The sequence below is a fragment of the Rhinatrema bivittatum genome, chromosome 16, assembly GCF_901001135.1.
Source record: "Rhinatrema bivittatum chromosome 16, aRhiBiv1.1, whole genome shotgun sequence".
Taxonomy (NCBI): Eukaryota; Metazoa; Chordata; class Amphibia; order Gymnophiona; family Rhinatrematidae; genus Rhinatrema; species Rhinatrema bivittatum.
Window position 1 is genome coordinate 37,704,859 of NC_042630.1, and position 26,390 is coordinate 37,731,248.

At 47.2% G+C, this 26,390-nt stretch overlaps 1 protein-coding gene across 1 annotated transcript; it reads right to left on the reverse strand.

Annotated features, from left to right (window-relative positions):
• Window positions 1-166: 166 nt before the first annotated feature.
• NDUFS2 (NADH:ubiquinone oxidoreductase core subunit S2) lies at window positions 167-20,966 on the reverse strand. The gene is made up of 14 exons (XM_029580932.1): window positions 20,756-20,966; window positions 12,093-12,199; window positions 11,205-11,395; window positions 10,202-10,322; window positions 9,565-9,677; window positions 9,187-9,261; window positions 8,235-8,312; window positions 7,936-8,021; window positions 5,728-5,847; window positions 4,992-5,121; window positions 4,259-4,354; window positions 3,572-3,655; window positions 2,324-2,381; window positions 167-417 (listed from the first exon to the last, which is right to left on the reverse strand). The coding sequence occupies exons 1-14, from the start codon at window positions 20,833-20,835 to the stop codon at window positions 380-382; spliced, it is 1,377 nt and encodes a 458-aa protein (XP_029436792.1). The 5' UTR covers window positions 20,836-20,966; the 3' UTR covers window positions 167-379.
• Window positions 20,967-26,390: the final 5,424 nt, after the last annotated feature.

The window sequence follows — 26,390 nt, forward strand, 5'->3', positions numbered from 1 at the left end:
CACAACCCTGTGCACATTCACTAGCCAGAACGGCCAGCCAGAGGTGAAGCAGAGGTCGTGGACTGTACTCACCCAGCTCTGTCGCCAGTGCCTTTCGAAGGGGCTCTCGCATGCAGACGATCACCCACACTTTCAAACGCACGGAAGGAAGCAGGTGGAAACAGGAGGGGTTTATTCTTTATTTATTTATTCTTCTCCTCTCCACCTACCACAGAAGCACTACACAGGGTCAGGATAGACTTAAATAAAACAGGTTTTGTTTGTTTTTGTTTTTAACGCTACGATTTTCTTCTAAAGTGGTCACACGGCACAACGCACTGGAAGACGCCCGTTCTCCCTGGTCTCTTTCCTCTGACCAAATCCATTAACAGGTGGCGCTTTATCTGTCCACTTCCCCGAACACGATGTCCTGTGTGCCTGCGGGAGAGGGGGAGGGACAGAAAAATCAACGAGTTAGTGGCTTGCTTTACAGAGCTGGTTAAAAAACCTCCGGCGCTCAGCCTTCTTCTGATTGCCTAACCATGCTCTCTCTATGGAGCAATCCAGATTCTGTGGGGCTGCAGTAAAGTCTCTTTTTTTTTTTTTTTCCAAACCGACCCAGCGAGCAAGTTTATTTCCCTAGAATGGAATGACATCATCTTCCGCTCCCATCTCATTTTTTCCCCCCCTCCCTATACAGGCGAATTTACTGGGTGACGTTTTGTGCTGGAACCATGACAGATGCGTCTGGTGCAAGGTTCTATGACCCCCCCATCCCTCTCCCGTGGCGTGGCCCATGCAGCCTGCTTGTCCTAGCCCAAGTTCTGGAAGAGATGCTGGTTTGAAGGGCTCTCTTCAGGCAACGTTCCCCCCTGCTTTCCTTAAGCTTTCTTCCCATAGGAATGCAACTGTATTTTAAAGGAACATTGTTGGCCCCTTTGCACCCCTGACTGTATAATCTGTCACCCGGCTACAAAGTTATAAGTTAACTTTGAAAATAAAGATATTTAAAATGGCACAGATTTTTAAACTCCCCTCCCTGGAAAAAATTAACACAATGCAACCAACTAAAGGAATCATTTGTTTTATTGTACGAAATGGACTCCGAAAAACAAAGATCCATCTCAATATCCATTTATCCCCTTACGGTGTCGGGCACTCTTATTCTTGTAAGAGCGACCCCCTTTCAATGTAAAAACCATGAAGCACATTTGAACATTCCTGATAATGAAGGAAAGCAAGAATACGCTCCTAGACTTTCAGCGATTATATAAAGTGAAAAAAAAAATCCCACTAATTTAATCTTCCATATATTTATTATTCATTGGCTGAATTTGCATAGTTGATATCCTGTTCCCACCCGGAAGTGACTGCACAGTTTCAAGAAGGGTGCAACACAGAAGAAAGAGAGGCAGGGTCCCTTTAAAAGGACAAAGCTGTTTTCTGCAGGGTAAAACTACATTACCAGCGCAAATGTTTGGTTACAAAAGCACCTGCCTGAGATGTGTGCACAGGTCCTGTATGTGCATCAGTTTACCTGGACAGAATGGAGATGTCCCTGGGGGGCAGGAAGGGAGTTTGCATCCAAGTGCATCATTTTTGAGTGTCGAATTTGTATACGTTAAGTTTCTTAAAAATCTCTGCACACACAATGGCAGGTGGAACTGCAGGGCAGGCAAGTTTGGCAGGATAATCCTCCGAGCCAACTCGAGAGAGCCTAAGCTGGCACTGAAAATTGGGGTGCCTGTTATTTGCCGGCGAAGGTAAGCTCTATGCATCTCCTGTGCTGAGCATGTGACCAGGTCGGAGGTCGCCACCAGCCAACCTCCATCGCTTGGAAAGTGGGGGGGGGGGGGGAGCGGGGTCAAGGGGCAGCATTCAACCCCAGAATCTACATCTCAGCAACACGTTCTGTGATGTAGTGCACAGCAGTGGCCTGGGAGACATCCAAAATCCGGGACGCAGCTGCTGTATGGCACGCTGGCACTGTATTCAAACCTCATGGGAGGGGGAAGGGCAGACCGGCGACTGTTCGTATTCCACTCAGTGCGCTTGGTGCCAGAAGAGACACCACTGCTGGCAGTATCAGGACCAGGACTGGTGGGGGCAGACGCCCCTCCCCTCGCCCAGCAGTCCTAAGCAGCTTCTGCACTACCTGGTCAGGATGCCCACAGCAAGGTGTTCTTCTAATGGGTGAGAGGAAGAAAGATGGTCTCATGTAGACGGATTGCTTTGTCTGGGGGACATTAGTAAAGGGTAACGCAGCTTCCTTACCCCGCCCAGTAACCATATCTATGCTGCATTGCAAGAGAGAGCTGATTAGAAAACAGGAAGCTGAACGCACCGATAATTGCTACCACATCTGCCAACATGTGTCCCGTCGCCATCTTATCCAAACCAGCCTAAAACAAAACAAAAAGAACGAGAAAAGGTTAAACATCCCCACTACAGTGCCCCTGGATCTAACAGAGCACTCCTACAGTCTCTTCAGGTTGTCCTGACTCCGGAGGGCAGTGGTGTCAGTGCTGTCACCATTCGAGTCACCTGTCTGAAACCAGAGCCCAGCAGTCAGGGTTTTGAGGACATTCGCATTCAGGGTGGGGGCAGATGAGGGTGGAGGTTTCTTTTTACAAACAAGCTAGAAATTCAAGTCAGGTCCTCCTGGGGGGGGGGGGGGGGGGGGGGGGGGGCAGCCATCTTGTGCCGGCAGCCGGGCAGGAAGTGATGTCACAACACACCCCACAGCAAAAAAAGGCATTGGCGAGGCAAAGAAGAAAAAAAAAAAAAGCAGCTATTTTTGCAGCATAAAACTGAAGCCAGTCTAAAGCTCACAGCTGCGGTACATTTTTATATTACTATGCAAAACCCTAGGCCTCTCATAAAACATGTAGGTGCCAGACATACAATTTCTCAGAGGTATCCAAGCACCTCTGGGAGGACGAGCATATTAATCTTGCAATAAAGAACTGCTCCAAGGCTGGCCTGGGACATTTCTCGGAGTCGAGGAGGAGCCTGTGTGCTGAAAGCACATGGTTTCCAAGAATGCCAGACAGTATCAGATCTTACTACACACAGGCTTTCCTCCAGCGGGCGGAGGAGAGTCAGAGAGAACTTCCTCACCGTGGGCACTAGTGTCACACTGAGCAGGCTATCGGTCTGGCTGCCAGAGGTGGGGGGGGGGTGGACGGATGCTCACATTTCCATGGCTTCCAGTTTTGGTTTTGCTACTGACACATTCGCCCTTGAGGGAGGGGGCCTAGAAAGCAGGAAACTGACTGCCGTGATTTCACCGGCTTGTATAAATAAAAGGCAGACATGCCCCGGACTCTTCCTTTCACCTACATGCCCTGCAGAGCCCCCCCCAACTGCCTGCACTAAATCCAATGATGCAGGGAATGACGAAAGGACCCCACGACATGGTCTGCCAGTGCTGGAGCAGGGAGGGGACATGTAAATTCAGCAAGCAGAAAAAGCAGAAGAGCAACCTGAAGTAGCCAGGGCTCTCACAGCACAAAGCAGCAGTGCTCCCAAGTGTTATCTGTCATGAATGCTTGGAGGGAACGAGCCTGTAAAGGGGGGCGCCGTCTCTTACCAGATGAGCAAAACCGGGGGCTTTGATTTTGCAGCGATAGGGCCGACTGGTGCCATCGGAGACCAGGTACACTCCAAACTCGCCCTGCAGGGACAAAGAGGATACAGGTCAAATCGTATCCCTCCCCCTTGCACCTCTGAGGAACCTCGCACTCACGTAGGGGAGGTTAAGGGACCGGAGTGCCCCGGGGAGAGCCATCTCTAGGGCCGAGTGCCTTTCAATGAGACATAAAACCAGGGGGTTAGGCTGTGACGCTGGCATCAGCACTCGGGACATCCCAAAGTCCTAAATCCCTGTCTGATTTAGGAGTGTATTAGAGTGAGAACCTGGTCTCAGTGTTGCAACCTAAATGCAAGTGAGCTTGTTAACCGGTGCGGATTTTCGCTTTCAGATTTTTATTTTATTTTTGCCTGGAAATATCAAATGTTAGAACAAAAAAATGAAATCAGTGGAGAAAACTGACTTTTTTCCACCGATTTGTTTTTTTTCCCTGTCTGTTATATCAAAGTCATTTTTTTTCTTCTAAACATTTCAATTCCCCAGGCAAAATGGAGGTCCTTATTAAGTGGCTACAGCTTTGGGTCCAGAGCTCAAGTGGCTTTGCTGCTCTCACCCCTCCCCCCCCCTTCACCTGCCCATTCCACCCCCATCCCTCACATCAGGGGGTAACGAAGTCCGAGGACTGACCTTTGGAGCCTCGATCGCCGTGTAAGTGGCTCCCGGTGGCACCTGATAGCCCTCGGTGTACAACTTGAAGTGGTGGATCAGCGACTCCATGGAGGTCTGACAGGAAAGGAAGAGAAGTTAATTTGCCGCCCGTGCCCTGCGGCTACGCGCAGCCCCCCCCCCATCTGTGCTTTCCCTCTCCGTAACACTGGCGCCGCAGCCGGGGTGCGCCTTACCGCTTCGGCACACGTTTACAGACCGTGGCAAAAAAAGTGTCGCTTGCTCAAACGTGTCCCACCGGCACAGGCCAGGACCTCTTATAAGTATAAGATGTCCCCTTTGTGTCCTTTGGATGCGGGGACCACAAAAATAAACCGAAACGCTCCTGGAATCCAAAGCAAGACCGCGTCTAGCAGAAAAAGAGCATCAGGACGTCCTGCTATCATAAGACAGAGGTCAGCAATGTTTACTACCGAGCACGGTACAGCAAAGCAGAAGTATTTATGCGTTCACCAAATATTGCTACGGGGCAACGGAGCGCAGCTGAAGTTTTTTTTTTAAAGCGAATTCTACAAACACAGGTAATTTGCAGCATATGACTGAGGCACCGCTGTCTTTTTTTTTTTTTCCAGCTAAGCCTCCTGAACATCGCGAACGATGGGCCGAGAGCCTCCCTCCCCGTGCAAGATAGGAGGCCAAAAACCTCTTAGTTGCGTGGAGAGGCTGAGCCCGGGGGAGCGAGTCCTCATCCTACCTTCATCTCTGACCTCTTGGGTGGGGACACCTTGGCATCATCTACTTTGATCTCCCCGTCGGGCATCTTGTTCAGAGCCTGCAGGATGATGCGCAGTGACTGCCGCATCTCCTCCACGCGGCACAGGTACCTGCCCAGCAGGGGAAGGGAACAAAAACAAAACCAGACTGTGACTGGTAGTGCTGGAGAGCTAGATGTTTTGTGCCCTGGTTCACAGTAAATGAAGTCATTTTGTAAATGAGCACATTATATTGGTATAAATATGATCCCACTGTCTTTCATATCATGCCTGAATAGTTTTCTGGTCAAATTATGCTACTGGGTCGCCTGGGGTACTGCAGCGCTAGTCTGGCTGAGGAAAACCAAGCTGTGTTCTCTCTCTTGCATGCTTCAGAGGGGAATAAAATTCAAATTCCAGAATGTAAAATTGGAGACTTCAAAGTAAGGAGAAAGAACACGGTCCTAGTTTCCACAGCAAGGCTGGTCTGGATTTTAGATTGAATTACTCGCCCTTCCAAATCTGAGCTCAAGGCAAGCTCTGCAGTAGCCGAGATGTAAAAGCTTTGGGGGAGGGTGGGTGGCCTATACCCCGAGACAACGTGACCCGAGAACAGATCAGGCGAGACCGAAATGATTTATTTTACTGGCTGGAGGCTTCAGAAATAACCATTGTGATCTCCGGCAAGCAGAGCGAGAGAAAAAGCGACGAGCTGCCAGGACAACGGCGGGAGCTCACCTGTCATAGCAATCGCCCCGGGACCCGATGGGGACATCAAACTCCACCTGGTCGTAGGCATCGTAAGGCTGAGATTTCCGTAGGTCCCACTGTATGCCAGAGCCTCGGAGCATCACCCCACTGCCCAGGGAACAAAGAGACAGGAAAAGGGGGGGTGAACGAGTTGCCAGAGCACTCAGAAGGTTGACTGTTACAAATCTAATCTCCAGAAGCCCTGGTTCTCCTGTGGAAACCTAAAAAAACATTCTGTGGCCCATTTGCAAAAATCTGTATTTTGCATTCTATTTTATACATTACAATAAAGTAGTTCTCTCACACTGCTTGTGCGTTTGTACAGTTCATTTTGCTTGGGGTTTTTGGGTGACGAAAAGGTACTGGTATGGGGGATCAAGCACAGGTAGGAGATTTTGGGGGATGTGGGAGGAGAGGTATTCACCCCTAGTGCCTCGCGGAATCAAGGAGCAGGCAGGGTATCCTACCCCAGCTCCGGGTATACCTGCTATTGGGGGGGGGGGGGGGGGGGGGCGGTTGGTCCCACCAGGAACTGCCAACTCCCTGAAAGGATTAACTTTGCTGCCCTGCTTGATCTGCCGAGAAGAAACAAAAACAAAAAAAAAAGAGTTTTTTTCTAAGTTCAAGAACGCAGGTTCTGCACCACCTTCATCTGCTGGAGACAGAGAAATACTGAAGGGACGCAGGTGGCAGACTGCATTAAGAGGGGGTGCTCTTCAAGCTTCTCTTGGGCTCCATCTGCTGGAAGGGAGGCAAAACCCAGCAGCATGGACTGATCCGGGTACGTACAGGGAAGGGATCTTGAAAATGGAGGGAAGGAGAGGAAGCGAAGAGCAGGGATGGAGCGGGGCAAGAATGAGGAGAGGGTGAAAGGAAAAGGCGGGGGATCTAGGATTGGAGGATAGGAAGATCCGTATCCCTCAGCTCCCCTGTACCTCTATACCCTCCTGGTAGTCTCTCTCTTTCTCCCCCAACACTGGTTCCTGCTTTCTTCAATCCCATGCGCTGTCTTAGACACACACAGCACAATCCCCCCTCTCTCTCCCACATACCCGGGTAAAGATCCCCTCTCGTGCTTCCCCCTCCCCAGCTAATCCTCTTAACCTTCCTAAAAGCCCGCTCCCAGATCCTCTATCTCCCCCCTATCCCTCCGGCAATGGAATTCAGAAAGAGGACAAGTGCAGCCTTTTCTTCTGCTGCCAGGAGCCGCTGCTGTGCAGGACACCACAGTGCACAGGAAGACACAACCCAAGGTACCACGGGTGAGGGGGAAACGGAATGGGAGGGAGAGAGGTTCCTGGTTCCTACTAGTCAGGGTTTTCCAGGTACGTCCAAGCGACCCGGATCAGTCACTGCCGGAGACAGGACGCTGGGCTAGATGGACCACTGATCTGTAAACCTTAGGTTCTTATGTCCCTATGGGATATCCCCTGCTCCCAGTAAAAAGCAAACGCTGGATCTGAAATCAAGCAGCAAGCCAAGGAGAAACCCTCTAATAAAGTAACACAACTCTGCCAATCTAAAAACAGAGCTAAAATTTAGCACTGTACCAAGAAAAAACAGTGAAAATAAAGCCATTAAGCTTCAGAAGCTCTTCTCCGTTTGCATGTGGTACTATATGCTTTCGCTCCAGGGAGAGTCCGCTTGGCCGGTAGTTCATTATTTCTGGTTGTAAGTTTCATATGCCCCCCTGTTTAGGGTCAGAATTATAGGGCATGGATTTTCAGTTTCAGTTACGAGTTCTTCATTTCCTCCCCCCCCGAAGAGCAGAGGTTGTTCAGGAAAAGCTGTGAATCTTTATTATCGTTCTGCTCGGATTCAGTGGAATACTGACAGACTCTAGGGGGCACCTCAGGGGGTATACGACAGAGTCCACAAATATTTCTCTGTCTCCGCCTGCCGGCAGGGAGGTAAAACCCAGAAGTCTGGGCTCATCCGGGTACGTACAGGGAAATAACTGATTTGCATTAACCTGTTCAAGTCCTTTCATGATTTTGTAGATCTCTATCATATCCCCCTTCAGTCGTCTTCTTCTCCAAACTGAACAGGCCTAACTTCTTTAGCCTTTCCTCATAGGGCAGCCGTGCACTGTACCGTTGTCATTCCCCTGGCTACAGTGCCATCTAGTGGCCTGCCCTGGCAGCACATGATTCAGTCCCAGGCCACTCTGTCCTGGCCCAGTAACAAGGAAATTACCTGAAGCCGTAATTCAGGGCATCCTCAGCACTTATCACGCCAATATCCACAGTTCTGTTTTTCCAGATGCGATTGTTGGTCAACATCTGTCCAGAAGGAAAAAGAGAAGGCTGGGATAAAGCACATCTCGCCATGACTTGTGCAGTTTTCTGCAGCTTTGGCAAAAGAGAACAGGTCCTGGGAGGGGGGGTAGGAGGGATTTCCCTTGCTGGGGAGACACTTGACTTTGGTGACACAGAAACGACTCTGGGACAACCTCAAAACCATTAGCTTACGTTTTCTCAGCGTGCAGACCTCACCTCTTCCACTTCATCTATTCGGATGGAGAAGTTTTTAATGAACTCGTATATATCGTCCATTAGACCGAGTGGCATATCCTGTGGGGAGGGAGGGAGAGAGAGCACAAATGTGAAATAAGGACTGGGAATTCACACAACTGAAAGACCGGCAGTAAAAGGCTAGAACAGTCTTTCACGTATCTCAGCCATAAATTTTCCCACCCAGTAAAAAAAAAAAAGGAAGTGTTACATTAATTAAATGTTATAAAGTTGAAATGTGAAAAATCCTGCCACTCCTAGAGCCAGGAAGTTTTACTCTAGACTGTGAATGGCAGGCAGATTCTGGATTAAAGCGGCAGTAAACCCCACGCTGGCCCGGGTCTTCTATCACCCGCTCCCCCCTCTGGCTAAGCAACCCAGCCAACTTCATTCATGCCCATCTTCCTTTAAAGGTAACTGGGAAACACTTAAGAAAAATTGATGCGTGTCCAGTTTAAAAATATCGTCACCAGCGCACATTACGTGCGTCCTTACAGAACGCACGTAAAAGCTAATGCACTTAAAGATCTAATCTAGATTAGCGCACACAGTGGGGGGAAAGGTGAAGAAGTCGCATCTTGGGACTGGGAGAAGGTTTCAGAAGCAGAGAGAGAGCAGTAGGTCACTCCAGAGTAAGAAACAAATCAGACAGGACTCAAAGGGAACATGGAGAGTGAAGGTCTGAGAAAATGCGGGTCTGCAGAGTATTCTGAGAACAAGGAGCTGGATTTCCTGACTTGCCTGGGGAAGCAGGGGCTGTTCTGGGTGTGGACTTCCTGCTTCTTACAAACCCCCCCATCTCACAACAGAGGTTCTGCCTCCTTGACCTCGTTCCGTGGTGGAACTGGCAGAGTGACGCTGTGGTTTTACATAACCCAAGCCTTCTCTTTCTCCCACGTCACGCAGCTCCGGCAGCCCCTGCCCCCTCTCTCACCTGGTGCACACCGCCGGGACGGACGTACGCTGCATGCATCCGGGCGCCAGACACCCTCTCGTAAAACTCAAACATCTGGAAGTGAGCAAAAGCAAAAATCGCTGGAGATAACCTTGGCGAGAATACGAGCGAAGGCAGGGGAAGGTCTCTAGGATAAAGTGCAGTCACTTTAAGAACAGGCTGGCTCAGCGGATGGTCTCGGGGATACAGTACAAGGGGTAACACAGAACCTCAGCTTGTGGTTTCAGCAGACGACAAACACCGAATGGGCTCAGGCTGACTCTCCTCCTCTCCTTAAGAGGTGGCAGCTGCAGAGCAGTGTTAACGTAAATTAATGGAGCCGCGTGTGGGGGTAACTGAACAGAAAAATGATTTTACCTTCTCCCGCTCCTCGAACATCCAGAAGAAAGGCGTCATGGCACCGATGTCCAGGGCATGAGTGGTGGTTTGCATGACATGATTCAGAAGCCGCGTTAGCTCCCCAAAAAGCACTAGGAGAGAGGGAGACGAGAAGTCTAGGAGCTGAATCATTTTCTAGAGAGAGACTTGCTGCACTGCCTCACAGAAGGGGGGAAAGAGACCAAGAGATATGGAGTTTACTGCTCCAGATTAGCAACCTCGGCCTGGATACAGCAACAGCTCAGTATAACACGAACATGCAGACTGCATTAACCTCGGGTGCGGATCCAGGCGAAGTGACACAGAAGCTTTAAAAAAAGACAGCGAGATGATTAATCCCAATAAAAGAAACCACCAGGAACAGCTCCCACATCCCTGCAGTGTGAATTATGGGCCAGGTTTAAAAGTCATAAAAACCAAAAAAAAAAACAAACCAAAACCCCCAATTCATGAAAAATCTGCTTGCGTAATGTTGAGACTTGTCTTTTGCAACTTCTGAGGGGAGGGGCAAAAAAAAGGGCCACAGAAAACCTTGTGCGCAGGAAATGCCACACCCGTGCGCTGGCGCGGGGATGCCGTGCACATGGTGAGGAGACAGAAGATGCCGTCCCATTACCTCGGATCCACTGGGCCCTGGGCGGCGGCTGGATGTTCAGCAGCTTCTCCACAGCCAGGGAATAGGCCTGCTCATTGCACATCATGGATACGTAGTCCAGGCGGTCGAAGTAAGGCAGGGCCTGCAGGAACAGCAGAGGACTTGGGGTACCCAGTGTGAGCGGAAAGGAATAACTCTACAGTTTGTGACTGACTCAGGAAGAAGCCTCCCCTCAGAGGCATCATCCTGCCCTGCCCCTGGTTCCTCACTTCCTGCAATGGCCACCCCTGGGCTAGCCCAAAGGAAGCCTACGTGCCCCTCTCCCCTGTCAAGGGTCACCTCTGCAGCACCCGTATCTTCCCCTCCGCAGTCTGAGGTACCCAGCATGAAAGCAGCACAGCCTCCTTAATCCTGCCTGCTGTGACCTGCAGGAAACCTGAACCCATGCTATCAGCCAGCAGGGCTGCTCCATGGACTGTTACACTGCTGTGCTGGCTGGAGCCCACTCAGAGAAAGCCAGGGCTGTACAGAACCTCCATGCCCACCCCATCTCCATCCGGGGCCCACCGTATCTAACCCATCCCAGGCAGATGTACCTAAGCTGCTCTTAACAGCTTACAATGGTGGAGATCCCCCCTTGTTCTAGATGGTGGGATGTTCAGTGGTGAAGCTCCCAACATCTAACTGGAGAACTAGGTTCAGTCCTATCACTGCTGCAGCCAACAAGGGCCCCCGACTTTTACAGTTTGGGGAACAAATAAACATGGGGGTAACTTGCCGATGCGGCACTTACTACCCTTAAATCACTAAGCCCGATACTTTTGATGCAGGTCCAACATTGCTCTCTGCTTTTACTGATCAGCAAGGGGGGGGTAACCTGCACAGTGCAGCAGATACTGGCGTAAGCTTGCTGGGCAGACTGAGTGGATCACTAGGTCCTTTTCTGCCGTCAGTTCTAGGTTTCTACATTAAAACAGCAGTACGGAGTCCCCGCACCAGCAGCACATCCTTCTGAGGGTTATACCTGCAGGTAGGTTTTGTACTCGATAAGTTTCTCAGTGGCCCGGTGCAGCAGGCCAATATGAGGGTCACACTTCTTTACAGACTCCCCGCTCAGCTCCAGCACCAGCCGCAGAACGCCGTGGGCTGCTGGATGCTGAGGTCCAAAGTTTATCGTCAGGTTGGAGACGTTCCTCTCAGCCAGGGGATCCTTATCTGTCCAGGGTCAGGAAGGTGAGGCCGTCAGTACAAGCAGCTCACAACACAGTGTAAGAAAAGACAGGTGCAATCTGTTAGGCAGAACTGGGCGATCCTACATGGGAGCCTGTTGATGGCCAATCAATGCCATCATGAAAGGGAAATACATATGTACCAGGTAGGGTCAGACCAACGGTCCCATCAGGCCCTGTGTCCTGTCTCTGACAGTGGCCAGTCTGTTGCCTGGGATCACTGGGCAGATCCCGATGGAAGGTCTTCTCCTCACTGTCCCATTCCCAGACACCAGAGGTGGAAACCTCCAAGCCTGCCTGGCTAATAACTGTTAATGGACCTGGCCTCCAGAAACTTGTCCAAACTTTTTCTAACCTAACCATGTTACTAGCCTGGCAACCAATTCCTCAGCTTGGTTGTGCATGCGAACCCAGAAGAGCACGTTAAGGACTGTGCACGGCCTTATTCCAGCTCTTCATCTGCAAACAGAAACAGCTCCCAGAAAACAGTTCCAGTAAAGCTGATCTGTCCTCTCGCCCTCGCCCGCCTTATTTTTTTGAAAGATTTTTTTTTTTTTTACTATGTTGCTTTGTGCTATTCCATGTAGATGGACGCTGTAGTAAATGAAACCATTTGAAGTAGATGTGGCCGGCTGCTGCCTTTACACTGCATCCAGCTGGTTCCCTGCTGGGCCAAGACTCACCATTCCACGGCGGGGGCACCCACTTCTCTGTGATGCTGGTTGGGTACATGACCGCCCCTGCATACTGCTTGTTCCATTCCACGTCCGGCTGCCATTGCTTCGCCTGCCTGAAGAAAAGGGAACAGGGAAAATTTAGTTTACAAAAGACATAAGAACAAAAGAAATTGCCATGCTGAGTCAGACCAAGGGTTCATCAAGCCCAGCATCCTGCTTCCAACAGTGGCCAATCCAGGCCACAAGAACCTGGCAAGAACCTAAACACCAAGAAGATCCCATGCTACTGATGCAATTAATAGCAGTGGCTATTCCTTAAATCAACTTGACTAATAGCAGTTAATGGACTTCTCCTCCAAGAACTTATCCAAACCTTTTTTAAACCCAGCTACACTAACTGCACTAACCACATCCTCTGGCAACAAATTCCAGAGCTTTATTGTGCGTTGAGTGAAAAAGAACTTTCTCCGATTAGTCTTAAATGCGCTACTTGCTAACTTCATGGAATGCCCCCTAGTCCTTCTATTATTCGAAAGTGTAAATAACCTATTCACATCCACTTGTTCAAGACTTCTCATGATCTTAAAGACCTCTATCATATCCCCCATCAGCCGTCTCTTCTCCAAGATGAACAGCTCTAACATTCAAACTACAAAGCATCTCTGCACGGTAAATCCCTGCCTGTGGCATGCCATCTGTCCAGTTTTCCAGCTGGAATCCTTTTAAAACCCTCTCTTTTATTGCACAGTGGAACTGAATCATTACGGTGAAATCTGGGTCTTACCTGATAATTTACTTTCCTTTCCTTGAATCCTGCTTGACCAGCCTAGACATGTAGGTTCCGGCCATACCAGCAAGTGGAGGCGGAGAACAGATCTTTGTACGGATGTCTACCCCTCTAAGTAATCTGGGGCAGCAGGAGAGGCCTTCAGAAGACTATTGCTAAGTCAGTGATTAAGTTCCCCTGGAAAAACCTAACAACTACAGTAATTCTGCTCCTTCTCTTCCTTTTTTATGCTGCAAGATATGAAACGTGATACAGTGATGTTTGATTCTTACACACCACTTCAAAAACAAAGTTATATGTAACAGTAATCTCTCTCCAAAAGCGTAAAATGGTCTTCTTCCTGAGTAAAAAACAAAAAAAATCCTTTGGCAACCAAAGTTTAATATATTTATTGCCAAAGGGTAGAGAAGAAAGATCCCCAAGCAATCGCAGGATTACAAGGGATGGCAAAAGCCACAATCCATTGCCCAGAATCATTGTACAGGACCAAAACGCATACCCCAGAGGTCTCTGCCTCGGTTTGGCATTTTACATAGGTCACAGAATATGTTAACTTAGCCAAGAAGGCCCAATGCTGAGACTGATAAAAACAAACCAAAAACAGATACTGAATCTCTCGCAGAATTCAATTGTTGGAAACAGCGGGGTCGGAAAACGCTGAGAAAATGTGCTTATCCGTTTAAGACAAAGGTGAAATGATGCTTGCCAGATCATTTTCCTTCCTCGAGTCCTGCCTGACCGGTCTTCAAGAAGGGGATTTCCCTCCCTCCCAGATCTCACTCTAGGCCAGGGGTTATAAACCCAATCAGGTTCTCTCCTCAATATGCATGAGATGGCGGGTGGATGCACTGCCTCGATTGTATGTAAAATATCACTCCTGCATATGCATTGGGGATATCCTGAAAACCTGACCAGCCAGTGTTTCCCCCGAGGACTGGGTTGAGAACCACTGCTCTAGGCTACAAGGGAGGTGTGGTTCTGGCCAATGCCAGCAGCCTATTTCCAAAGCACTATGACCACTAGAAATCCCCCTACTGCATATTCTTGAAAATGCATAGCACAGGCTACCGAAGAGCGCTCTGAGTGAGTCAAGAATTAAAACGAGGGAAAGGCAGGAGGAGGATGTGGCTGGATGTCTCTCACAAACTGCCAACAGTCCCAGTGATACCAGTCGCCCCTGTCTTCCTGGATGGGATCAGGACTGGTCTAGCAGGACTCAAGGAAAGAAAACTATCAGGTAAGCATAATTTACCCTTCCTTATGTTCCTGCTAGACCAGTCTTCATGAACTGGAGTTACCTCAGCCTCCCCCCTTGCTGGGGGGGGGGGGCAGGAGAAAGTCAGAGCTGTCTGACTGACTCCCATCCCAAAGGCCATGCCCGCTTTGGCCTGGACGTCCATCCTGTAGTACTTTCTGAAGGAATGCAATGAAGACTGTGTTGGCCCTGCCAATCTCATGCAGAGAGCGTGACGTTGCTTCTGCCCTCATACAGAGGGCTCCCAGGGCCTGCCTGCTTGCGAGCACCTATGCCAAAGCTATTGTCTCTTTGATGCACCTGGCTAAGGTGGCTTGGGAGGCTACTTTCCCCCTTCTGGGACCCAAACACAAACAAACAGTCTGTCTGTTTTCCTGAAGGAGTTCGTCTTCTTTCGGCACTTCAACAGATTATATCCAGCAGATGTAGGCATCTGTCCTTTCCCCCCGACAGTCCATGCTACTAAAGGCTGGTAGAGAAACGGACTGGTAACACGAAAGGCAGATAGGGAGAAAGGATGGTATAGGGCAAAAAGGTCACAGAGTCTGGGGAAAAGATTAAGTAAGGGTCTCTGATTGAAAGTGCCTGCAGTTCTGAGATGTTTTGCTAAGCAGATCACTACTGAAAAGACGGTCTTCAGGCCTGTTTCACTGGAGCAAAAGGCATTTTGACTAAGACCACTAAGACCCATGGAGTTACTATCGGCCTGAACCCCTCTCAGTAACGCATGATATCCGGGTGCCACCGCAACCTGGGTGCCCTTGACTCGGCCCCTCTAGCATGAAATTACCGACATTTACATCTTATCTTTCTTACAAAATTTGTGAATCGCCTATGACCAAGATCCCTAGGCGATTTACACGTGAAACATACGGTACATAATGTCTAAACACATTGCCTCAGTAAACAAATATCTAGTATATCACATACATAAAGCAAAACAAAAAAACCCAAAACATTATTTTTAAGGAACCAAGGGCCAGTCATTTAGCCAGGCTTGCTTGCAGAAAGTCAAATATATGCTGTGCCACACTTCCATGGCAAGATCCCTTGCATAGTGCAGAACTCCTCAAACACCTGCCAGATCCTGACATGCACTATTGATGTGGAAACCTTTCCAGCTCTCAGCATAGTTCAGATCACAGCAGAGGATTAACCTTTGTTAGGCAACAGTGCCCTTGTAAGGGCTAAGCCATAAGAGAATGGCGCCGGGTCTTCCACCGGGACTGGATGTTGCCAGAGAAGGCCAGTCTGGGGCTACCAATATTCCCCATCAGAGGCCATAGTGGGAAGATATACACTGGACTGAGGCAAGGCCACGTCTATGCTGCTGATCTGTGACTAACGAACACATCAACCGTGGCATTCGCTCGCTGTGCCATTATATCTGCGCCCAGGTACCTCCCCACGAATCCATATAGAAGGCTTCTGGACTCAGTTCCCATTCTCCTGGGTCCAGCCTGTTCCTGCCGAGAAAATTGGCTTGGTGATAAAATTATGAAGTGGATGGAACAAATTCCTTACGAGGAAAGGCTAAAGAGGTTAGGACTCTTCAGCTTGGAGAAGAGACAGCCGAGGGGATATGAAAGAGGTCTATAAAATGAGTGGAATGGAACGAGTAAACGTTAATCAGTTGTTTACTCTTTCAAAGAGTACAAAGACCAGGGGACACACAATGAAGTTACTAGGTAATACATTTAAAAGTAATAAGAGAAAATATCATTATTTTACTCAACACATAATTAAGCTCTGGAATCCATTACCAAAGGATGTGGTGATGTGGTGAAAGCTATTAGTATAGCTGCATTTATAAAAGGTTTGGACAAGTTCCTGAAGGAAAATGTCCATTAACCATTAAAAGAAAATTGGTTCTTACCTGCTAATTTTCGTTCCTGTAGTACCAAGGATCAGTCCAGACCGCTGGGTTATGCCTCTCTTCCAGCAGATGGAGTCAGAGAAAAAAGCTGAAGGCACCCCCTGATAGCCCAGTGTGCCACCTGCGATCCCTCAGTATAATCAATATCAAAGCAGAATGAAGTAAATTTAAAATAACCAATGAAAGATCAAAATTTGGAAAAGGATCAGGACCGCAGGTTATGCCATCCTTCTTCTGCTGGAGTCAGAGAAATACTGAGGGATACAATAAAGATGAAGTGCTTCCAATACAAAATCTCTCACAAATATATCACACATTCACACCATATTTCAACAACCATTCACTACAATAAAATAGGCCTAAATTAAAACTATCATGAATCAAACAAGAAAGAAATCCACGAACCCTTAACATATCTCATGATTTTACTTGCTTTTCTTTTTTATATTCGCTAGAGCCTCCACCGTATTAATCTTGGTGATGAGGGTTTTGTCTTGCTCCACTGGATGTTATTTTTGGTTACTGGGGGGGGGGGGGGGGACAGAAGAGAATTTTTGTAATGGTATGTTATCACGAGCATTATACAATGAATGTTCTCTTAAGATTGTGTTCTTGTTATCTGCTTTACTGAATGTTTCCTGAGAAAATAATAAAACCGTAATTTACAAACAAGAAAGAAAAACATCTTCTATATCTTCATATCCAAAAACACTACCCGATGTCATTCGCTCTATTCAACACCATCGACATCCCACCACGCGATCTATTCCACACCATAGATGTCCATAGATCAAGTGACATCGGGTAGTGTTTTTGGATATGAAGATACTGAAGACTTTTTTCTTTCTTGTTTGATTCATGATAGTTTTAAATGTAGGCTTATTTTATTGTAATGAATGTATGTGGTGGTATGATTGATGAAATATGGTGTGAGTGTTACTTACTTACTGGCTCTTCTTGATATTTACTTACTTACTGGCTCTTCTTGATATTTCTTCTGCATTTGACACTGTCGACCACAATACCCTCCTTTCCCGCCTATCACAAATTGGCATTACAGGCACTGCCCTATGCTGGCTCCAATCTTTTCTGATGGACAGGACATACAGTGTTAAAATAGACTGCCATGTTTCGAAACCCAGAAAACTAGCACAAGGTGTTCCACAAGGATCCTCTCTTTCATCTACACTGTTCAACATATACTTATCTCCCCTCTGTCAACTTCTGGTGAAACTGGATCTCCCACATTTCATATACGCAGATGATGTACAGATCCTCATCCCCATCAACGATTCCCTATCTAATGCTCTAAAAATCTGGGATTCTGCTCTGGTGGAAATAAAAAAACTACTTACTGAAAACTTCCTAGCAATAAACACAACCAAGACAGAGCTCCTCATCATCACATCACACAATAACATCTCCTCTAACCCTAATCTACATTCACCTTCGGACTCTCTCAACTTACAGCAAGTCCGCAACCTTGGCGTTATCATTGACAATCATTTCTCATTAAAGAAATTCATCACGGCTACAATCAAAAACGGATTCTTCAAGCTACATACGCTAAAAAGAATCAAACCGCTTCTACATCCACATGACTTCCGGATAGTGCTACAAGCTACAATATTGTCAAAATTGGATTTCTGCAATGCCATACTACTAGGTCTCCCTAAAAACACCATACAACCATTACAGATGCTACAAAATGCTGCAGCATGCTTACTTACTAATACTCACCGCCATGAACACATCACACCAGTGCTCATGTTCCTTCACTGGCTGCCTGTAGCATCTAGGATTTTATTCAAAGTTCTCTCCCTCATTCATAAGTCGATTTATAACCAAGATATGCAGTGGTTCTCCGATCATTTTATCTTCCGCACATCAAAGAGACCAATAAGAAAAATGCACCAAGCCAAACTTGTTTCTTCTTCCCTTAAACACATCAGACACATTACTACAAGAGACCGCTCCTTCACGATTGTGGGAACAAACCTCTGGAACAAAATGCCCACAGACCTGCGTCTAGAACCCTGTCATAAGAAATTCAAGCAGAACCTCAAAACCTGGCTGTTCGAACAAGCTTACACTCAATGACCATTTCTTTTCCTGAAATGCCAGTTATTGCTTATGTTTCTCTGATCCAATGTCACACGCCAATTTATTTATTCCCCGCTGCTAAATTTTACTTGATCGGGCTCTTTCCTCCCAGTTATTAGACTTGCCATTAACTATGGAATATGTTTATCATTAGTTTATTTGTTAATTGTTCTTAATTGGTTCTTAATTTATTCTTAATTGATATTTTTTATGTACACCTGAATTCTTATTGACTGTAAAGCTTGTTGCTGATTTATTGTTTATTGTAAACCGAGGTGATGTTATTAACGTGCCGCGGTATATAAAAAAATCACGAAATAAATAAATAAAATGATATATTTGTGGGATATTTTGTATTGGAAGCACCTTATCGTTATTGTGTACCTGTTATATATATAGTGTGCATTTGTTATATGTACTGTGTGATGATGACATTATATGTATTTTTTAATATAAGGTTTAAAAATTGTATTTAATTATATTTATTTATTATTTAGAATTTTTTACATACCGACATCCGTTTGTACATCGTATCGGTTTACAGATAACTTGGAACCTTTTGGCATAGCCTTTACATAGAACAAAAACTCTAAGATAGAATAAAACAATAACTATCTGATAACGTACAAGAGAAATTAGCTAGGTACAGATTAACTAAGTACAGGGTTTTATAATTGTAGGTACAGGGTTTTAAAATGTAAAGAGATACACTAGGTACAATTTTAGAGTTTGAATTAAATTAATATATACAATGTTTTTGAGGAGGAAAAGAGAGGGGGGAGTAAAGAGTAATTAAGGAGGAGGCTTGGTTATAGGTTAAAAGTGGTTAAGGATGGGACTTGGTTATAAGGTTAAAAGAGGCTGAGGATAGGGGACCTAAGGATACTGAATAAGAAAGGAGATATTTAAATGTGTGTAAGAATATTTTGATGTTCTTTGATATTCTCTCTGGATTTGCTTTTTTATATTCATATCTTTAGAGGATGTGGTGTACATTCTAATTTTTTTACCCAATGAGCAGATGGGCCATTTGGTTTCAAATTTCTATATCTATGTACATTATCAGTTCCAAATGCTAACGAAAAACCAGCATCTACCCAGGCAACCTCATTCCCCATCTGGACACAGCAGATATAAAAGTCCTGAGAATAGTGTGCACACTTTCACATAAATGGCTGCCAGACACAACATCTGTACCTCTTGGAGCAGGTGTTAGTTGCATGCATGTTCATGCCCCACTGCTGCTAGATACACAACACACGAACCTTTTTACAGCGGGTGAAACACCATCAGGCCGATACAGTACAGTGCGCTACGGCGGAGCGCACTTAACTCGCGTTTGGACGCGAAAACGCACATCCACCTCCCCCCCAAAACTAATAGCGTCCGCAACATGGAAATGCATTTTGATGGCCCTATTAGTTATTCCCACGAGATTCAGTAAGTAAAATGTGCAGCCAAGCCGCACATTTTACTTTCAGAATTTAGCGCCTACCCAAAGGTAGGCGTTAATTTCTGCCGGCACTGGGAAAGTGCACAGAAAAGCAGTAAAAAATGCTTTTCTGTACACCCTCTGACTTAATATCATCACGATATTAAGTCAGAGGTCCCAAAAGTTAAAAATAATTAAAAATAATAATTTCAAAAAAAAAATTTTAAATCGGCCTGCGGGTTGAAAACCGGATGCTCAATTTTGCCGGCATCCAGTTTCCGAACCCGTGGCTGTCAGTGGGTTTGACAAAATTGAGCGTCGGCTGTCAAACTCGCTGACAGCCGTCGCTCCTGTCCGCTGGCCCTAATTTGAATATTTTTTTTACTGAATCACACGCACAAGAGAGTGGCCTGTGCGCTCGCCCGCTCTCCCACGACTTTTACTGTATCGGCCTGCATGTGTACTTTTCACCCTTTAAAAGTGCATAAATCAGGCAAATCACTTATTGAATGCCTTCCTTATTTAACATTCCTAAGGGGCAATTTTGAGTGGGATACCGAGATGAAAAGCTACAGAATCTAAGTCAGGTACATGTCCAAAAAAGCAATGACAAATATGTTTTTTCAAGCTTGACACACGCGGTGACTAACTCGTGCATACAGAAAATTGACTTTGTGCTTCTTTTCATTTTCAAAGTTTCAGAGTCTGGAATTCTGCCCACTGCACCATCTTCCTCATCGCACTACCTGTGTCAAATCGTTGGGGGCCTTTGCTTTCAATTTCTATTTTTTCCTAGGAATTTCTCAGTGTTTATTATAAACGAACATAAACGGGAAAAAATGTAGGTAAACCCGCTGATAAATTCCCAGGAAAAAAATTGAATCTGAAGGTCGCTATAAAACATAAAGCATAAAGTCTGACTGGAAAGATGAAGCAGGGACCAGATGTACAAAACAAATAAAAGGTCCTTCCTTTAAGGATGGAACTGAAATTCCAAAAAACAAAAACGTATAATACAAACCAGGGTCCTGGGGACAGAGTTGGCGGGGCAGTCAGCCCTGAGAGTTAGGTAAAAGGGTAGGTTAGCTCTTTGGGGCAAGGGAGACAAACATTTGTCACCCAGTACCACGTCAAAGGGAGATTAGGTGAAACAGCTCTCCAGAACAGGGATAGTTTCCCGAGACGTTACAAACAGACACACACGCCTCCCCTTCACCTGGTCTGCTGAGTCGGCCTGCAACCCTTCTGCAGCAACCAAGGTGCCCGCAGCCTCCACAATGCCCTGAGCGCCGCCATCTTTCCGCGCAGGCGCCGGAAGCGCCGCCAGCTTCCGATCTGCACCCCACCCAGCCTCCAGAAGCAGTGAAGAGGGCCACCATCTTATGTAAGGGCAAGGCGAGAGAGCGAGCGTCTAATGAGGGCGGCCATCTTTGTTCTGGGCGGTGCGGGGTGACGTCACGAGCCGAAAAAGCAGGGCTCCCGACCTGAAGCCGGTGTTCTCCGTGGACTGCAGGACTATGCGGCCACAGTGCGGGGTGACGTCATCCGAGGCCGCCGAATCAGGTACTACGCTCTTCAAGCTGAAAAAAACATGAGTATGCGCAGATCGTCCCGCTCGAACCCCCGCCCCCCTCAGTTCAGTACCAGGCTAAGCGAAAGGTTTCCGGTGGTGGGGGAGGGTGGTTTGTCCTGCTGCAGGTCCGAAACCCTGCGTTCTCCGTGGACAAGCAGGAACTGTTTGTGTGTGTGTGTGACCCTTTGCCGGTTTTCCATTTTCGCGGGGGAAGTTGCCCTGTTCGACTCCACTAATTAAATGCTTGAAATATGCGATGTCGATTCGTCATGGAGAAAAGACAAGAGTGTGACGGCATTGGGGCTACCAAACTGGACGGGCTGGGCCTCATTCGCCGTGGGTGCATAACAGGCAGCCATGGTGAGGGTGCTATGAAGTGGGATGGCCTGATGGTGGTAGTCACAGACGCGAACACAAATGGGAAGTGGCACGTTTTCTGGTCCATCACAAGGAAATAGGATCGCTCTGTTTAAATGGAATGGTAGGAGACCACATGAGAGGTCCTGCAAGTACCTGTGACCTGGCTTGGCCACTGTTGAAAACCGGATACTGGGCTTGATGGATCTTTGGTCACACGCAGTATAGATACATAGAAATGACGGCAGGAAAGGACCAAATGGTCCATCCAGTCTGCCCAGCAAGCTTATGGTAGTAACTACTGGCTATACAAACCACCCATATAATTATCCGTTTTCCACACTGACAGAGTCAGGGCCCTTGTTGTTTGCTGTTTGAGTCCAATGCCCCATTATCTCTTGCCATTGAAGCAGACAGCAATGTTGAAGTTTACTCCTGGAGGAATTCTGTGCAAAAAAATTTAAAATTCTGTGCACAAAAACTTAAAATTCTGCAAACTTTATATTGGTCAAAATAACACAATTTACATGACAGTCTTTAAGTAATTACATTTTAAATTAATACAGAAAAAAGTTATTACTTAAAGATGCAGAATTGTAAATATTTTGAGCAGAATTTCCCTAGAAATTCACTGTAAGAGTGTCCCTTCCACTCACTCTCCTTACTCCCCTGGCCACTTTGCCCTCTCAGGCCCCCAACTCCTCCACCTGCCAGTATTTTTCCCCTCCACGTCTAGGCTCAACCTCTCCCTCTCTATTGCCAGACCCAGAGTTTGACCCCGCTATCAGTATTGCCTCTCACACAGGCTCCCTCTGTCCCTCCCTCCCTCTCTCACACACATGCTCCCTCTCTCTAATACACATACCCTCACCCTCATACAGGCTCCCTCACACACACACACACACACACATCCCCTCATACAGGGCCTTCTCGCATACACACCCACACAAGCTCCCTTTTTCTTTCACACATATATCCTCACACAGGCTACCTATGTCTCTCACCTCTTCACACAGGCTCTGTCTCACACATACACAATCCCTTTTTCATACACCGAGCTCCCAATCTCACACCCATACAACCTCCTCCACAATCTTCTCATATAGGCTCCCTCTCTCTGAAACCCACACTCAAGCATCCCCTCCATCCTCCCTCTTACCTCCCATGCTCTCTCTCACAACCTCCTGCTCTCTCACCCTCCCCCATACCCCTCCCCTCATATAGGCTCCCTCTCTGAAACCCACACTCAAGCATCTCCCCCACCCCCCCTTACAAACCATGCTGTCTCTCACCCTTCCCTCCCCCACACCCCCTCCCCTCTCTCACACACACATTCTCTCTCACCGGCATCCCCCCTCTCTTACCTCCCATGCTCTCGCTCATCCTGCCCTTCCCCATACCCCCTCCCCTTATATAGGCTCCCTCTCTGAAACCCACACTCAAGCATCCCCCCCCACCCCCTCTCTTACCTCCCATGCTCTCTCTCACCCTCCCCTTCCCTCATAAAGGCTCCCCTCCCTCTCTGAAACCCACACTCAAGCATCCTCCCCCATCTTACCAACCATGCTCTCTCTCACCTCCCCTCCCCCACACCCTCTCCCCTCTCTCACCGGCATCCCGCCCCTTACTGCCCATGCTCTCACATCCTCCTGCCCTCTCTCACCCTCCCCTCTCTCTCACCAGCATGCCGCGAACGCAGCACATCCGCGTGTGCTGCGGGATGCGCTCCGTTTGTGGCGAAGATGAAGGCCCGGGCGCACCATTCGCAGCACACGAGGGCCTTCCCTCTTTGCCGCGAGTGGAGCACATTCCATTCACAGCACACGGGGGCCTTCCCTTTTCGTCGCAAATGGCGCACCGGGCCTTCATCTTTGTTGCAAACTGAGCACGTCCCGTGGCACACATGGGACGCGCTCTGTTCGTGGTGTGCCGGGGTCTCCTCTGCTATTTTCTACGCAGAATTTTGGAATTCTGCGCAAATTTTCGCTACGCAGCACCGCAGAATTCCCCCAGGTCTAGGAGTTGCATCAACAGCATAAAGGCTTTCTAGTTAAGGGTAGTAACTGCCGTATCAACAAGTTACTCCTGTGCTTATTTGTTTTCCCAGCCTGTGCCATTCAATGTCCTTGTTGGTTGCTGCATGAATCTAATTCCCCTTTTCCTCATTCCCCCCCTGCCATTGAAGCAGAGAGCAATGATGGAGTTGCATCAACAGCATAAAGGCTTATTGGTTAAAGGTGGTAATCGTCACAACAGCAAGTTACCCCCATGCACTCTTTTCTTCATTCCCATCCTCTCTAGCCTTTAGGGATCCCCAGTGTTTATCCCATGCCCCTTTGAAATCTTTTTCTGTTTTTGTCTTCACCACCTCTTCCGGAAGGGCATTCCAGGCATTCACCATCCTTTCTGTGAAGAAATATTTCCTAAAAATAAATAAATAAATGGAACAGCCCAAAATAAATACATCCAACTAACTTACCCTTTATACAATCAATATTATTATTTTAAGTACAAAAACAAATTTATACATTTTAAAGGCTATAGAAGAAATAAATAAATGTTAAGATCTAAATGCTTCATTCAATACTGAAAAATGTAAATAAATCACAATTCTAAATTTTAAGAACTGATACCTCCCCACACTTCCCTACATCCAGAGCTGATCACCCACACACTTCCATATATACACACCATCATTCATACAAACACATTAAATCCACTAAAAATCATATACAGAGAGTCCCATGAACACTTTCAAAAACCACTTCTGAACCAAACAAGGTACTTAGCTTATAATAATGTCCATTGGAAGGTCCAAAATGTTCCAAATGTAATATTCCAAAAACTTGTATTCCAAGAAGAAAGTTTTTGTAAACACCAAACAACCTAATAAGTCACAATGTCAGCGTCAAATGACCAGCTTCCAAATATTTTGTATGTCCGATGAAAGGATGAAAAGCTGTAAACAACCCAATGCACTCTGTTGCTAATACTAAGATCTGAAACAGGATGGACATGCCAGAAGGAACAGAAAGAATGAGATGTGATTTATGAAAGCCTGAACAGTGGTCGAAGATTTGGCAGCTGGGATTCAATGCCAAGAAGTGCAGAGTCCTGCATCTGGGGTGTGGTAATCCAAAAGAGCTGTACGTGATGGGGGGTGAAGGGCTGTTGTGCTGGAACTAGAGAGAGACTTTAGTGATCTGAAGATGACAAAGCAATGTCACAAGGTGATAGCTAAAGCCAGAAGAATGCTGGGCTGCATAGAGAGAGGAATAACCAGCAGGAAAAAGAAGGTGATAATCCCCTTGTACAGGTCCTTGGTGAGGCCTCACCTGGAGTGCTGTGTTCAGTACTGGAGCCCGTATCTCAAAAGGGACAGACACAGGATGGAGGCTGTCAACAGAAGGGCGACCAAAATGGTGGGTGGTGGCCATCAAATGACTTATGAGGAGAGGTTGAAGGATCTGAATATGTACAGCCTGGAGGAGAGGAGGTGCAGGGGAGACAGGGTACAGACCTTCAGATACCTGAAAGGAATTAATGAGGAACAATCAACCACAAACCTTTTTCATTGGAAAGAAATCAGTAGAAGTAGGGGTCATGAACTGAAACTCCAGGGAGGATGACTCAGAACCAAGGCCAGGAAATATTTCTTTCAACACAACTCCCCGATGCGCCTGCTGTTCTCTTTATGATGAATCAAAAAAAACAAAACAAAAAATGGAACATTGAATCCCAGCTGCCATACTTATTTTGGGCTGTTCCATTTTTTGTTTTTTAGGAAATATTTCTTCACAGAAAGGGTGGTGAATGCCTGGAATGCCTATTCCAGAGGTGATGAAGGGGTGAGGTGAGAGGGGTGCACAAACTCTCTTCTCTCATATACGTTCATTCTCACTCAAACACAAACACACATGCTGAGATACTCTCTTCCTCTCTTACACACACACATGGTGTTTCACACACACACACACACTCCATCATATATACATATATACAAACATGCTCGCACACACACACATTCCCTTTCTCTCATACGCACGTTCTCTCACAAACATGCGCTCCCTGTCTCTCATGCTTGATGCTCTTGAATCATTTTAGTGGTAGTTTTACTAGATGGCTGAAACTGGCCAGGGTTTTTTTGGTTGATACTTAGAAGGTTCTTTTGTCTGGAGAGGCCACTGTCCTGCATGCCCAGCGCCTTGCGATAATGGGGCAAAATATTTGTAGCAGTGCCTCTTGCTTTATGAGGGGGGGTGTCCTGTCTCTGCATATATGGAAATTGGTAACAGGCAGCTGTGGAAAGATCCCATAGGGGATACAAATGCCTGTCTAGGGAGAGGACATTATGGCTCGGCGCTCTCTCTCTCGCCAGATGGCGAGACATCGCGAAATGCGCTAACACTTGACCGCCCCGTAACGCAAGCTAGCGCACGGCTTAACGCTACTGAAAAAAGTGTAGCTAAAATCGGCGCTAAGTCCGTGCAATAGGACTTCGCAAACTGGTAAACCCAGCCCACTCCCGCCCCTAACTCCTCCTCTTTTTCGGATTTGCATCGCACCATACGATGTGCTGCTATCGCATTCGTTAAAGGCGATTTCGCATGCGATAAGCCCTTAACGCATGCGAAAACGCCTTAGAGCATTTTGATAAATGACCCCCCTTAGTGATGTGGGCCTGTCTGAAACATCCTCCCAGTCTCTCACTCTCTGTCTCTGCTCCACAGTCCCTCCCAACCAGGCCTCCTCTCTCATTCCACCAGTCCAGTCCTGCCAGTCACTCTGTCTCCTTCCTGAAGTTCATCACTACTTGTCTCTCCCTCCACCAGTGCACTCTCACCAGTTCCTATCTCTCTCTCCACCAGTCCATTCTTGCCAGACTCCCTCCACCACTCCATCCCCACTAGTCTTTCTCTCT

Bases quoted from the DNA above. Each gene is read 5' to 3' on its own strand.
- NDUFS2 (XM_029580932.1), bottom strand. From the start codon at position 20,835: ATGGCGGCGCTCAGGGCATTGTGGAGGCTGCGGGCACCTTGGTTGCTG. The intron at 12,200-20,755 runs GTGAAGGGGAGG...CCTTTTCTTCAG, and splicing joins AGGCCGACTCAGCAGACCAG to GCAGGCGAAGCAATGGCAGC. The intron at 5,848-7,935 runs GTAATTTCCTTG...TTCCCTGGGCAG, and splicing joins GCCCTGAATTACGGCTTCAG to TGGGGTGATGCTCCGAGGCT.